This window comes from Oncorhynchus mykiss, unplaced genomic scaffold (assembly GCF_057628025.1).
Source record: "Oncorhynchus mykiss isolate SJ-2025 unplaced genomic scaffold, ASM5762802v1 scaffold101, whole genome shotgun sequence".
NCBI lineage: Eukaryota > Metazoa > Chordata > Actinopteri > Salmoniformes > Salmonidae > Oncorhynchus > Oncorhynchus mykiss.
Genome location: NW_028322100.1, coordinates 1,917,585 through 1,931,604, shown reverse-complemented (window position 1 = coordinate 1,931,604; position 14,020 = coordinate 1,917,585). Strand labels below are relative to the sequence as shown.

Sequence of the window (14,020 nt, the reverse complement as noted above, 5' to 3'; positions counted from 1 at the left end):
TATCACCCACTATGCAGGTTTATTTCAGACAATATGATGTCACAATAATGATACTTATCACCCACTATGCAGGTTTATTTCAGACAATATGATGTCACAATAATGATACTTATCACCCACTATGCAGGTTTATTTCAGACAATATGATGTCACAATAAGGATACTTATCACCCACTATGCAAGTTTATTTCAGACAATATGATGTCACAATAATGATACTTATCACCCACTATGCAGGTTTATTTCAGACAATATGATGTCACAATAAGGATACTTATCACCCACTATGCAGGTTTATTTCAGACAATATGATGTCACAATAATGATACTTATCACCCACTATGCAGGTTTATTTCAGACAATATGATGTCACAATAAGGATACTTATCACCCACTATGCAGGTTTATTTCAGACAATATGATGTCACAATAATGATACTTATCACCCACTATTGCAGGTTTATTTCAGACAATATGATGTCACAATAAGGATACTTATCACCCACTATGCAGGTTTATTTCAGTCAATATGATGTCACAATAATGATACTTATCACCCACTATGCAGGTTTATTTCAGTCAATATGATGTCACAATAATGATACTTATCACCCACTATGCAGGTTTATTTCAGACAATATGATGTCACAATAAGGATACTTATCACCCACTATTGCAGGTTTATTTCAGACAATATGATGTCACAATAAGGATACTTATCACCCACTATGCAGGTTTATTTCAGTCAATATGATGTCACAATAAGGATATTTATCGTCATGGTTTATTGAAGATAAAATGATCTGGAATAATGTCTTGATTCTGCCACTGCAGATGCACGGTCTTGCAGTATAATTGATCCGTTTCATTCTAACAGACGGAGCGACTAGCGCTGGGCTCAGCAGGTGTTCAGCGTCAGTGCTCCACTCAGTCTCACTCCTAATGAATACACTCCAGTTTTATAGCTGAAAGGCAAAAAGGGCATTGTGCAACCTAACCTTCGACCCTTGTGAATAGTTGTATCTTGCAATGCAGAAATGGCTAATTTCCACTGATGGTGTTGCTATCTGCTTGGTACTGTACCTTGGAAACCACCGATGAACCAGGAACGGAAATGGTGAACAGAAATTGGGCTATTATTTTTATGTCTTTTAAATGTGACATACAGTGCCTTGCGAAAGTATTCGGCCCCCTTGAACTTTGCGACCTTGTGCCACATTTCAGGCTTCAAACATAAAGATATTAAACTGTATTTTTTTGTGAAGAATCAACAACAAGTGGGACACAATCATGAAGTGGAACGACATTTATTGGATATTTCAAACTTTTTTAACAAATCAAAAACTGAAAAATTGGGCGTGCAAAATTATTCAGCCCCCTTAAGTTAATACTTTGTAGCGCCACCTTTTGCTGCGATTACAGCTGTAAGTCGCTTGGGGTATGTCTCTATCAGTTTTGCACATCGAGAGACTGAATTTTTTTCCCATTCCTCCTTGCAAAACAGCTTGAGCTCAGTGAGGTTGGATGGAGAGCATTTGTGAACAGCAGTTTTCAGTTCTGTCCACAGATTCTCGATTGGATTCAGGTCTGGACTTTGACTTGGCCATTCTAACACCTGGATATGTTTATTTTTGAACCATTCCATTGTAGATTTTGCTTTATGTTTTGGATCATTGTCTTGTTGGAAGACAAATCTCCGTCCCAGTCTCAGGTCTTTTGCAGACTCCATCAGGTTTTCTACCAGAATGGTCCTGTATTTGGCTCCATCCATCTTCCCATCAATTTTAACCATCTTCCCTGTCCCTGCTGAAGAAAAGCAGGCCCAAACCATGATGCTGCCACCACCATGTTTGACAGTGGGCATGGTGTGTTCAGGGTGATGAGCTGTGTTGCTTTTACGCCAAACATAACGTTTTGCATTGTTGCCAAAAAGTTCAATTTTGGTTTCATCTGACCAGAGCACCTTCTTCCACTTGTTTGGTGTGTCTCCCAGGTGGCTTGTGGCAAACTTTAAACGACACTTTTTATGGATATCTTTAAGAAATGGCTTTCTTCTCGCCACTTGTTGTCCTATGGACAGAGTCTCCCACCTCAGCTGTAGATCTCTGCAGTTCATCCCATGAGTGATCATGGGCCTCTTGGCTGCATCTCTGATCAGTCTTCTCCTTGTATGAGTTGAAAGTTTAGAGGGACGGCCAGGTTTTGGTAGATTTGCAGTGGTCTGATACTCCTTCCATTTCAATATTATCGCTTGCACAGTGCTCCTTGGGATGTTTAAAGCTTGGGAAATATTTTTGTATCCAAATCCGGCTTTAAACTTCTTCACAACAGTATCTCGGACCTGCCTGGTGTGTTCCTTGTTCTTCATGATGCTCTCTGCGCTTTTAACGGACCTCTGAGACTATCACAGTGCAGGTGCATTTATACGGAGACTTGATTACACACAGGTGGATTGTATTTATCATCATTAGTCATTTAGGTCAACATTGGATCATTCAGAGATCCTCACTGAACTTCTGGAGAGAGTTTGCTGCACTGAAAGTAAAGGGGCTGAATAATTTTGCACGCCCAATTTTTCAGTTTTTGATTTGTTAAAAAAGTTTAAAATATCCAATAAATGTCGTTCCACTTCATGATTGTGTCCTACTTGCTATTCTAACATTATACAGTAGCCTAGTCAGCCTAGTGTTAATGCTAATGATAGACACTACTGTCTGTCTGTGTGTCTGTGGAGGCAAGGGGGTCCCTTCCCTGTTGTTTGGCTGTCTGAATGAACAATGCTCTCTGCTCTGCATGTATGACCCAAGGCATGTTTAGTTATATACTGTAGAGCAGGGTGTATGATATAACAGGTTTAGATATAGATAACAGGCTGTATGATATAACAGGTTTAGATATAGATAACAGGCTGTATGATATAACGGGTTTAGTTATAGAGAATAGTATATATTATATTAGTAGTATTACTATTACAGTATACCAGTATATAATATATTAGTAGTATTATTATTACAGTATATAATATATTAGTAGTATTACAGTATACCAGTATATATTATATCAGCAGTATTACTATTACAGTATACCAGTATATAATATATTAGTAGTATTATTATTACAGTATAACAGTATATAATATATTAGTAGTATTACTATTGCAGTACATAATATATTAGTAGTATTACAGTATACCTGTATATCATATATTAGTAGTATTAGTATTACAGTATACCAGTATATACTATATTCATAGTATTACAGTATATAATATATTAGTAGTAGTATTATTACAGTATACCAGTATATAATATATTAGTAGTATTATTATTACAGTATACCAGTATATAATATATTAGTATTATTATTATTACAGTATACCAGTATATAATATATTCGTGGTATTACAGTATACCAGTATATAATATATTAGTAGTATTACTATTGCAGTATACCAGTATATAATATATTAGTAGTATTATTATTACAGTATACCAGTATATAATATATTAGTAGTAGTATTATTACAGTATACCAGTATATAATATATTAGTAGTATTACAGTATACCAGTATATAATATATTATTAGTATTACAGTACACCAGTATATAATATATTAGTAGTATTATTTCAGTATACCAGTATATAATATATTAGTAATAGTATTATTACAGTATACCAGTATATAATATATTCGTATTATCATTACAGTATACCAGTATATAATATATTAGTAGTATTATTATTACAGTATACCAGTATATAATATATTAGTAGTATTAGAGTACACCAGTATATAATATATTAGTAGTATTATTACAGTATACCAGTATATAATATATTAGTAATAGTATTATTACAGTATACCAGTATATAATATATTAGTAGTATTATTATTACAGTATACCAGTATATAATATATTAGTAGTATTACAGTATACCAGTATATAATATATTATTAGTATTATTATTACAGTATACCAGTATATAATATATTAGTAGTAGTATTATTACAGTATACCAGTATATAATATATTAGTAGTAGTATTATTACAGTATACCGGTATATAATATATTAGTAGTATTATTATTACAGTATACCAGTATATAATATATTAGTAGTATTAGAGTACACCAGTATATAATATATTAGTAGTATTATTACAGTATACCAGTATATAATATATTAGTAATAGTATTATTACAGTATACCAGTATATAATATATTAGTAGTATTATTATTACAGTATACCAGTATATAATATATTAGTAGTATTACAGTATACCAGTATATAATATATTATTAGTATTATTATTACAGTATACCAGTATATATTATATTAGTAGTAGTATTATTACAGTATACCAGTATATAATATATTAGTAGTAGTATTATTACAGTATACCGGTATATAATATATTAGTAGTATTAATATTACAGTATACCAGTATATAATACATTAGTAGTAGTATTATTACAGTATAATGGTATATAATATATTGGTAGAATTATTATTACTATTACAGTATTTCTACCTATTATTTTGACCTAGTAGTGACAATATAATTTACTGCATAAATGTGTTTCATTCGGTAAAATCTTCTGTAATTACTGCATATACTGTAAAGTGTTTATGCTCTACAGTATGTGCGATCTTCTCTGTTGGGCGTAATTAATTTAACGAATGACTGGGTCACCTATAGGACACACATGGGGTGACACCATGGCCCTCCGGCTAGACTTGCCACACGTACTGAACCATTGCAGCTCCTGCACTGCAACACTGCTGCATGGCCAGCCGGTAATAACTCACTGAGGCCTGATGACAGCCTGTATGTCATCTCATGTCAAATGGATGCTTCAGGCTCTCCGTTAGAGATACAGTTAGGTTGGGGGTTCAGCGGTATGGCCTGCTGTTCTACTGTTGATCTCAGGGAAGTCCATTTTAGGACAGACAGACAGACAGACAGACAGACAGACAGACAGACAGAGACAGACAGACAGACAGACAGACAGACAGACAGACAGACAGACAGACAGACAGACAGACAGACAGATAGATAGATATCATTGTTACTTTGAAGCTGCCAAGGCTCTCAGGGAGACTTGAGGGGCAAAGCTTGGAGGCCATATGGCTGGAGCTGTTACAAACTAATATATAGGCCTGTAGACTCTACAGACAGGGACAGGAGTTATGCTGGTTTACATGGCCTTGCTGGATGAGAGCTTAGAGTAGACAGCAGAGGATAGTTATAACATCTGTAGACCAACAGAGGATAGTTATAACATCTGTAGACCAACAGAGGATAGTTATAACATCTGTAGACTAGCAGAGGAGAGTTATAACATCTGTAGACCAACAGAGGATAGTTATAATATCTGTAGACCAACAGAGGATAGTTATAATATCTGTAGACCAACAGAGGATAGTTATAATATCTGTAGACCAACAGAGGATAGTTATAATATCTGTAGACCAACAGAGGATAGTTATAACATCTGTAGACCAACAGAGGATAGTTATAATATCTGTAGACCAACAGAGGATAGTTATAATATCTGTAGACCAACAGAGGATAGTTATAATATCTGTAGACCAACAGAGGATAGTTATAATATCTGTAGACCAACAGAGGATAGTTATAATATCTGTAGACCAACAGAGGATAGTTATTACATCTGTAGACCAACAGAGGATAGTTATAATATCTGTAGACCAACAGAGGATAGTTATTACATCTGTAGACCAACAGAGGATAGTTATAATATCTGTAGACCAACAGAGGATAGTTATAATATCTGTAGACCAACAGAGGATAGTTATAATATCTGTAGACCAACAGAGGATAGTTATAATATCTGTAGACCAACAGAGGATAGTTATAACATCTGTAGACTAACAGAGGATAGTTATAACATCTGTAGACCAACAGAGGATAGTTATAACATCTGTAGACTAGCAGAGGATAGTTATAACATCTGTAGACTAACAGAGGATAGTTATAACATCTGTAGACTAGCAGAGGAGAGTTAGAACATCTGTAGACCAACAGAGGATAGTTATAACATCTGTAGATTAGCAGAGGATAGTTATAACATCTGTAGATCAACAGAGGATAGTTATAATATCTGTAGACCAACAGAGGATAGTTATAATATCTGTAGACTAACAGAGGATAGTTATAACATCTGTACACCAACAGAGGATAGTTATAACATCTGTAGACCAACAGAGGAGAGTTATAACATCTGTAGACCAACAGAGGATAGTTATAACATCTGTAGACCAACAGAGGATAGTTATAACATCTGTAGACCAACAGAGGATAGTTATAACATCTGTAGACCAACAGAGGAGAGTTATAACATCTGTAGACCAACAGAGGATAGTTATAACATCTGTAGACCAACAGAGGATAGTTATAACATCTGTAGACCAACAGAGGATAGTTATAACATCTGTAGACCAACAGAGGATAGTTATAACATCTGTAGACCAACAGAGGATAGTTATAACATCTGTAGACTAACAGAGGATAGTTATTACATCTGTAGACCAACAGAGGATAGTTATAATATCTGTAGACCAACAGAGGATAGTTATAATATCTGTAGACCAACAGAGGATAGTTATAACATCTGTAGACCAACAGAGGAGAGTTATAACATCTGTAGACCAACAGAGGATAGTTATAACATCTGTAGACCAACAGAGGATAGTTATAACATCTGTAGACCAACAGAGGATAGTTATAATATCTGTAGACCAACAGAGGATAGTTATAATATCTGTAGACCAACAGAGGATAGTTATAACATCTGTAGACTAACAGAGGATAGTTATAACATCTGTAGACCAACAGAGGATAGTTATAACATCTGTAGACTAGCAGAGGAGAGTTCTAACATCTGTAGACCAACAGAGGATAGTTATAATATCTCTAGACCAACAGAGGATAGTTATAACATCTGTAGACTAACAGAGGATAGTTATAACATCTGTAGACCAACAGAGGATAGTTATAACATCTGTAGACTAGCAGAGGAGAGTTATAACATCTGTAGACCAACAGAGGATAGTTATAACATCTGTAGATTAGCAGAGGAGAGTTATAACATCTGTAGACCAACAGAGGATAGTTATAACATCTGTAGACTAGCAGAGGATAGTTATAACATATGTAGACTAACAGAGGATAGTTATTACATCTGTAGACAACAGAGGATAGTTATAATATCTGTAGACTAACAGAGGATAGTTATAACATCTGTAGACCAACAGAGGATAGTTATAACATCTGTAGACCAACAGAGGATAGTTATAACATCTGTAGACTAACAGAGGATAGTTATAACATCTGTAGACAACAGAGGATAGTTATAACATCTGTAGACCAACAGAGGATACAGCTATTACATCTGTAGACTAACAGAGGATAGTTATAACATCTGTAGACTAACAGAGGATAGTTATAACATCTGTAGACTAGCAGAGGAGAGTTATAACATCTGTAGACCAACAGAGGATAGTTATAACATCTGTAGACAACAGAGGATAGTTATAACATCTGTAGACTAACAGAGGATAGTTATAACATCTGTAGACTAACAGAGGATACAGTTATAACATCTGTAGACTAACAGAGGATAGTTATAACATCTGTAGACTAGCAGAGGAGAGTTATAACATCTGTAGACCAACAGAGGATAGTTATAACATCTTTAGACAACAGAGGATAGTTATAACATCTGTAGACTAACAGAGGATAGTTATAACATCTGTAGACCAACAGAGGATAGTTATAACATCTGTAGACAACAGAGGATACAGTTATAACATCTGTAGACCAACAGAGGATAGTTATAACATCTGTAGACTAACAGAGGATAGTTCTAACATCTGTAGACCAACAGAGGATAGTTATAACATCTGTAGACTAACAGAGGATAGTTATAACATCTGTAGACTAACAGAGGATCGTTATAACATATGTAGACTAACAGAGGATAGTTATAACATCTGCAGACTAACAGAGGATAGTTATAACATCTGTAGACCAACAGAGGATACAGCTATTACATCTGTAGACCAATCCAGCCATGTAGAAAGGGGCGGCAGGTAGCCTAGTGGTTAGAGCGTTGGACTAGTAACCGTAAAGGTTGCTAGATCGAATCCCCGAGCTGACAAGGTAAAAATCTGTCGTTCTGCCCCTGAACAAGGCAGTGCGGGTGTACACTGTTCCTAGGTAGGCCGTCATTGTAAATAAGAATTTGGTCTTAACTGACTTGCCTAGTTAAATAAAGGCTCAAATAAAATAAATAATGAATGTGCCAATGGTTTAATTGAGACTATCTTTAGGTCTGCCCTGGAGAAGAGAAATCACACCCCTCCGTCACACCCCTCCCTCCCTCCCTCCCTCCCTCCCTCCCTCCCTCCCTCCCTCCCTCCCTCCCTCCCTCCCTCCCTCCCTCCCTCCCTCCCTCCCATTAGTCACTCCCTCCCTCGCCCTCTCCCCCCTCTCTCCCTCCCATTAGTCACTGCCTCCCATTAGTCACACCCTCCCTCCCATTAGTCACTCCCTCCCTCCCATTAGTCACTCCCTCCCTCCCATTAGTCACACCCTCCCTCCCATTAGTCACTCCCTCCCTCCCATTAGTCACTCCCTCCCTCCCATTAGTCACACCCTCCCTCCCATTAGTCACTCCCTCCCTCCCATTAGTCACTCCCTCCCTCCCATTAGTCACTCCCTTCCTCCCATTAGTCACTCCCTTCCTCCCATTAGTCACTCCCTCCCTCCCATTAGTCACTCCCTCCATCCCATTAGTCACTCCCTCCCTCCCATTAGTCACACCCTCCCTCCCTCCTCCCATTAGTACTCTGTAATCTGTTATTTGTCTAGCCATGCATACAGTACATTGGATCCTCTGTAGTGGTCCGTTCTGGTGCAGGGCTATTTGTGGTTGGTGTGCCTGGAGCAGCACCTGTCAGTCAGTGTTAAAGTGGTGGGAGAGACTCAATATGACCCCAAATAAACCTGTGGGTTACTAGGGGGACACGTACTATGTAGTATGACTTAGAGCCAGTGGGAACTCCTCTGCATGTAGGCTAGATATCAAGTCAGGAGGGGTCAGGGGGACACGTACTATGTAGTATGACTTAGAGCCAGTGGGAACTCCTCTGCATGTAGGCTAGATATCAAGTCAGGAGGGGTCAGGGGGACACGTACTATGTAGTATGACTTAGAGCCAGTGGGAACTCCTCTGCATGTAGGCTAGATATCAAGTCAGGAGGGGTCAGGGGGACACGTACTATGTAGTATGACTTAGAGCCAGTGGGAACTCCTCTGCATGTAGGCTAGATATCAAGTCAGGAGGGGTCAGGGGGACACGTACTATGTAGTATGACTTAGAGCCAGTGGGAACTCCTCTGCATGTAGGCTAGATATCAAGTCAGGAGGGGTCAGGGGGACACGTTCTATGTAGTATGACTTAGAGCCAGTGGGAACTCCTCTGCATGTAGGCTAGATATCAAGTCAGGAGGGGTCAGGGGGACACGTACTATGTAGTATGACTTAGAGCCAGTGGGAACTCCTCTGCATGTAGGCTAGATATCAAGTCAGGAGGGGTCAGGGGGACACGTTCTATGTAGTATGACTTAGAGCCAGTGGGAACTCCTCTGCATGTAGGCTAGATATCAAGTCAGGAGGGGTCAGGGGGACACGTACTATGTAGTATGACTTAGAGCCAGTGGGAACTCCTCTGCATGTAGGCTAGATATCAAGTCAGGAGGGGTCAGGGGGACACGTACTATGTAGTATGACTTAGAGCCAGTGGGAACTCCTCTGCATGTAGGCTAGATATCAAGTCAGGAGGGGTCAGGAGACACATACTATGTAGCCAGTGGGAACTCCTCTGCATGTAGGCTAGATAGCAAGTCAGGAGGGGTCAGGGGGACACGTACTATGTAGTATGACTTAGAGCCAGTGGGAACTCCTCTGCATGTAGGCTAGATATCAAGTCAAATCAAACTTTATTTGTCACACGTGCTGAATACAACAGGTGTAGACTTTACCGGGACATATTATATTTCACGTATTTACAAGCCCTTAACCAACAGTGCAGTTCAACAAAGAGTTAAGAAAATAATGACCAAGTAGACTAAAATAAAAAGCAACAATAAAACAACAATAACGAGGCTCTATACAGGGGGTATCTGTACTGAGTCAGTGTGGAGGCTCTATACAGGGGGTATCTGTACTGAGTCAGTGTGGAGGCTCTATACAGGGGGTATCTGTACTGAGTCAGTGTGGAGGCTCTATACAGGGGGTATCTGTACTGAGTCAGTGTGCAGGGGTACAGGTTAGTTGAGGTCATGTAGGTAGGGGTGAAGTGACTATGCATAGATAATAAACAGAAAGTAGCAGCAGTGTACAAAATCTATGACCTGACCCGACCTACAATCTCTACAACCTACTGTAACAATGGATCTCCCTTGTCTAAAGTGACAGCACAGTATGAATCCTCGGGGCATAACATCAAATCTTTCAGCATTTCAGAACACTGTCTCCAGTCCATCTGACTGAATGTGTTCTGAGTGGTTTTGCTGCTGGGCTGTGAGTGTCTGTGATGTCTGATGTTGCTCTGTCTGGTGTCTATCCGTCCGTCCATCTCTCTCTGTTGGTTAATAAGCTAGACATACAGAGAGGTCTGTTCAACTTGGGCTATGAGTGAATGGAATGACATGACATGACAAGGTTTCCTCTAGTGAATTAGACTTCACCCTCTCCCTCTTACCCCCCCTCTCTCTCTCCCTCTGTCTGTCTGTCTGTCTGTCTCTCTCTCTCTCTCTCTCTCGCTTCCTCTCCATCTGTCACCCTCTCTCCCTCTCTCTCTCTCTCTCTCCCCCTCTCTCTCTCTCTCTCCGTCCGTCCGTCTCTCTCTCTCTCTCTCTCTCTCTCTCTCTCGCTGTTCCTCTCTCTCTCTCTCTCACTCTCTCTCTCTCTCTCTCTCTCTCTCTCCCTCCCTCTCTCTCTCTCTCTCCCTCTGTCCGTCTCTCTCTCTCTCTCCCTCTCACTCTCTCTCTCTCTCACTCACTCACTCTCTCTGTCTCTCGCTTTCTCTCCGTCCGTCCGTCCCTCTCTCTCCCCCTCTCTCTCTCTCCCTCTCTCTCTCTTTCTTTCTCTCTCTTTCTCTAGGTTAGTAAGCTGGAGAGAGAGAAGAGCCATGAGGTGAGACATGAGCAACACAAGTCTACAGTGGTGGTGACTGAGCTGAAGGCCAAGCTCCACGAGGAGAAGACTAAGGAGCTCCTGGGGCTCAGGGAGACGCTGCTACGGACTCACGAGCTGGAGCTGATGAGGGTTATCAAGATCAAAGACGGAGAGATCCAGAGACTACAGGCGCTGGTTAATGCGCTGCGAGATGGATCCACAGACAAGGTACCATACAATACAACTTCATTGTCAAAATTGGAATCGGAAGTTCATATTTTTGCTGTCTTACGTTATTCCCAATCCCCTGGACACCACTGATACATACACACACAGGAGAGAATGTGAGCCCCCTGGACACCACTGATACACACACACACACACACAGGAGAGAATGGCAGCCCCCTGGACCACACTGATACATACACACACAGGAGAGAATGGGAGCCCCCTGGACCACACTGATACACACACACACAGGAGAGAATGGGAGCCTTCTGGACACCACTGATACATACACACACAGGAGAGCATGGCCACCACTGATACACACACACACAGGAGAGAATGGTCACCCTGGACACCATTGATACATATACACACAGGAGAGAATGGAGGCCCCTTGACACCACTGATACACACACACGCAGTAGAGAATGGCCACCACTGATACACACACACACAGGAGAGAATGGTCACCCTGGACACCACTGATACATATACACACAGGAGAGAATGGAGGCCCCTTGACACCACTGATACACACACACACACACAGGACAGGCTAGATACAGCACAGGTTCAGCTGCAGTGCAGCATCCTGGGAGATGTTTAGGTGGTAGTGGATTTTAGTAATGTTCTGATACAAGCAGACAGTAGCCAGTCCAGTCCATCAGGGAACCTGCGGCGGACATTCTGGTTACTGGTCCACCACTCTAACCTCCGGGTAACCTACCCTCCCTGTCAGGTGAAGACGGCTCTGTTTGCGGAGGCGCGTGAGGAGGCCAGGCGTGGTTTTGAGGGGGAGAGGAGCAGACTACAGCAGGAGATCTATGAGCTGAAGGGCATGAAGAGACAGATGGAGGAAGCTCTGAACTTGGCCGTCCAGGCAGACAAGACCAAGGCTGCTGAGATACGGTCCGTCTATCATGTACACCAGGAGGAGATCACCCGCATCAAGAGGGAGTGTGAGAGGGAGATACGCAGACTGGTGAGAGGGATTTATACTCCTCATCACACACACACACATACACACACACATACACGCACAGACAGACACAGACACGCACTCACGCGCACACACACACACAGACACATACACGCACAGACAGACACAGACACGCACACACACATACATACACACACATGCGCACACACACACACGCACGCACGCACTCACAAACACACGCACGCACGCACGCACGCACGCACGCACACACACACACACACACACACACACACACACACACACACACACACACACACACACACAGCAGAGTGGACCTCATTACTTTATAAACTGTACATGTTATTTACAGTCCCATGATCCCTTCTGAATGAGAGTGTAATGTGTAATGGAGGGCTGATAACATGGCGTTTACTGTAATGGGCTTTAATGGGCTGTAGTGAGTAGAGATCAGGTGACCTGTGAGGAGAGCTCAGAGATCGTCCTGCATAGGGAGATCGTCCCTACATAGTGAACTACTTTTGGCCAGAGCTCTATTGGTTCTGGTCAAAGTAGTGAACTACATAGGATGTCATTTGGGATGCACTCTGATGTACTGAGCTCCAGGAGGTCCAGGGACCACTTTCCCTATAGTCTGGTTCAGGTTAGCATCAGCAAGCTATAGCCAGGCGAATGTAGCAGAGAGGCTAGCATCAGCAGGCTATAGCCAGGTGAATGTAGCAGACAGGTTAGCATCAGCAAGCTATAGCCAGCCGAATGTAGCAGAGAGGCTAGCATCAGCAGGCTATAGCCAGGTGAATGTAGCAGAGAGGCTAGCATCAGCAGGCTATAGCCAGGTGAATATAGCAGACAGGCTAGCATCAACAGGCTATAGCCAGGTGAATGTAGCAGACAGGCTAGCATCAACAGGCTATAGCCAGGTGAATGTAGCAGAGAGGCTAGCATCAGCAGGCTATAGCCAAGTGAATATAGCAGAGAGGCTAGCATCAGCAGGCTATAGCCAGGTGAATATAGCAGACAGGCTAGCATCAACAGGCTATAGCCAGGTGAATGTAGCAGACAGGTTAGCATCAGCAGGCTATAGCCAGGTGAATATAGCAGACAGGCTAGCATCAACAGGCTATAGCCAGGTGAATGTAGCAGACAGGCTAGCATCAACAGGCTATAGCCAGGTGAATGTAGCAGAGAGGCTAGCATCAGCAGGCTATAGCCAAGTGAATATAGCAGAGAGGCTAGCATCAGCAGGCTATAGCCAGGTGAATATAGCAGACAGGCTAGCATCAACAGGCTATAGCCAGGTGAATGTAGCAGACAGGTTAGCATCAACAGGCTATAGCCAGGTGAATGTAGCAGACAGGTTAGCATCAGCAGGCTATAGCCAGGTGAATGCTGTCGATATGTTTCTGTTTGTGGCCCCTGCTGATTTGAATAGGGCAAGCTACGATATCTAGCTGCCAGTGAGAGTCATTGACAAAAGTTAGATGCTAAATGACTGACCTACTAACCCTCTCAGCGGGCCGTTAGGGACCTGCCTGTACCTTCAGAATGAATACCTTATCCTTAACAATGACGTCTTGTTATGTAATTAAGAAATAAGACACAGGAGGGTATGCGTTACCCTAATT

General features: G+C 41.2%; 1 protein-coding gene across 6 annotated transcripts in view; it reads left to right on the top strand.

The window, feature by feature from the left end:
* LOC110516041 (Janus kinase and microtubule interacting protein 3) overlaps positions 1 to 14,020 on the top strand; it is an 89,589-nt gene that overhangs the window by 27,622 nt on the left and 47,947 nt on the right. For all 6 annotated transcript variants that reach the window (XM_090228812.1, XM_090228809.1, XM_090228811.1 and 3 more), the window contains exons 3-4: positions 11,195 to 11,437; positions 12,177 to 12,419. In XM_090228812.1, coding sequence (XP_090084938.1) covers positions 11,195 to 11,437; positions 12,177 to 12,419 — 486 coding nt within the window. The remainder of the gene's footprint in view (positions 1 to 11,194; positions 11,438 to 12,176; positions 12,420 to 14,020) is intronic.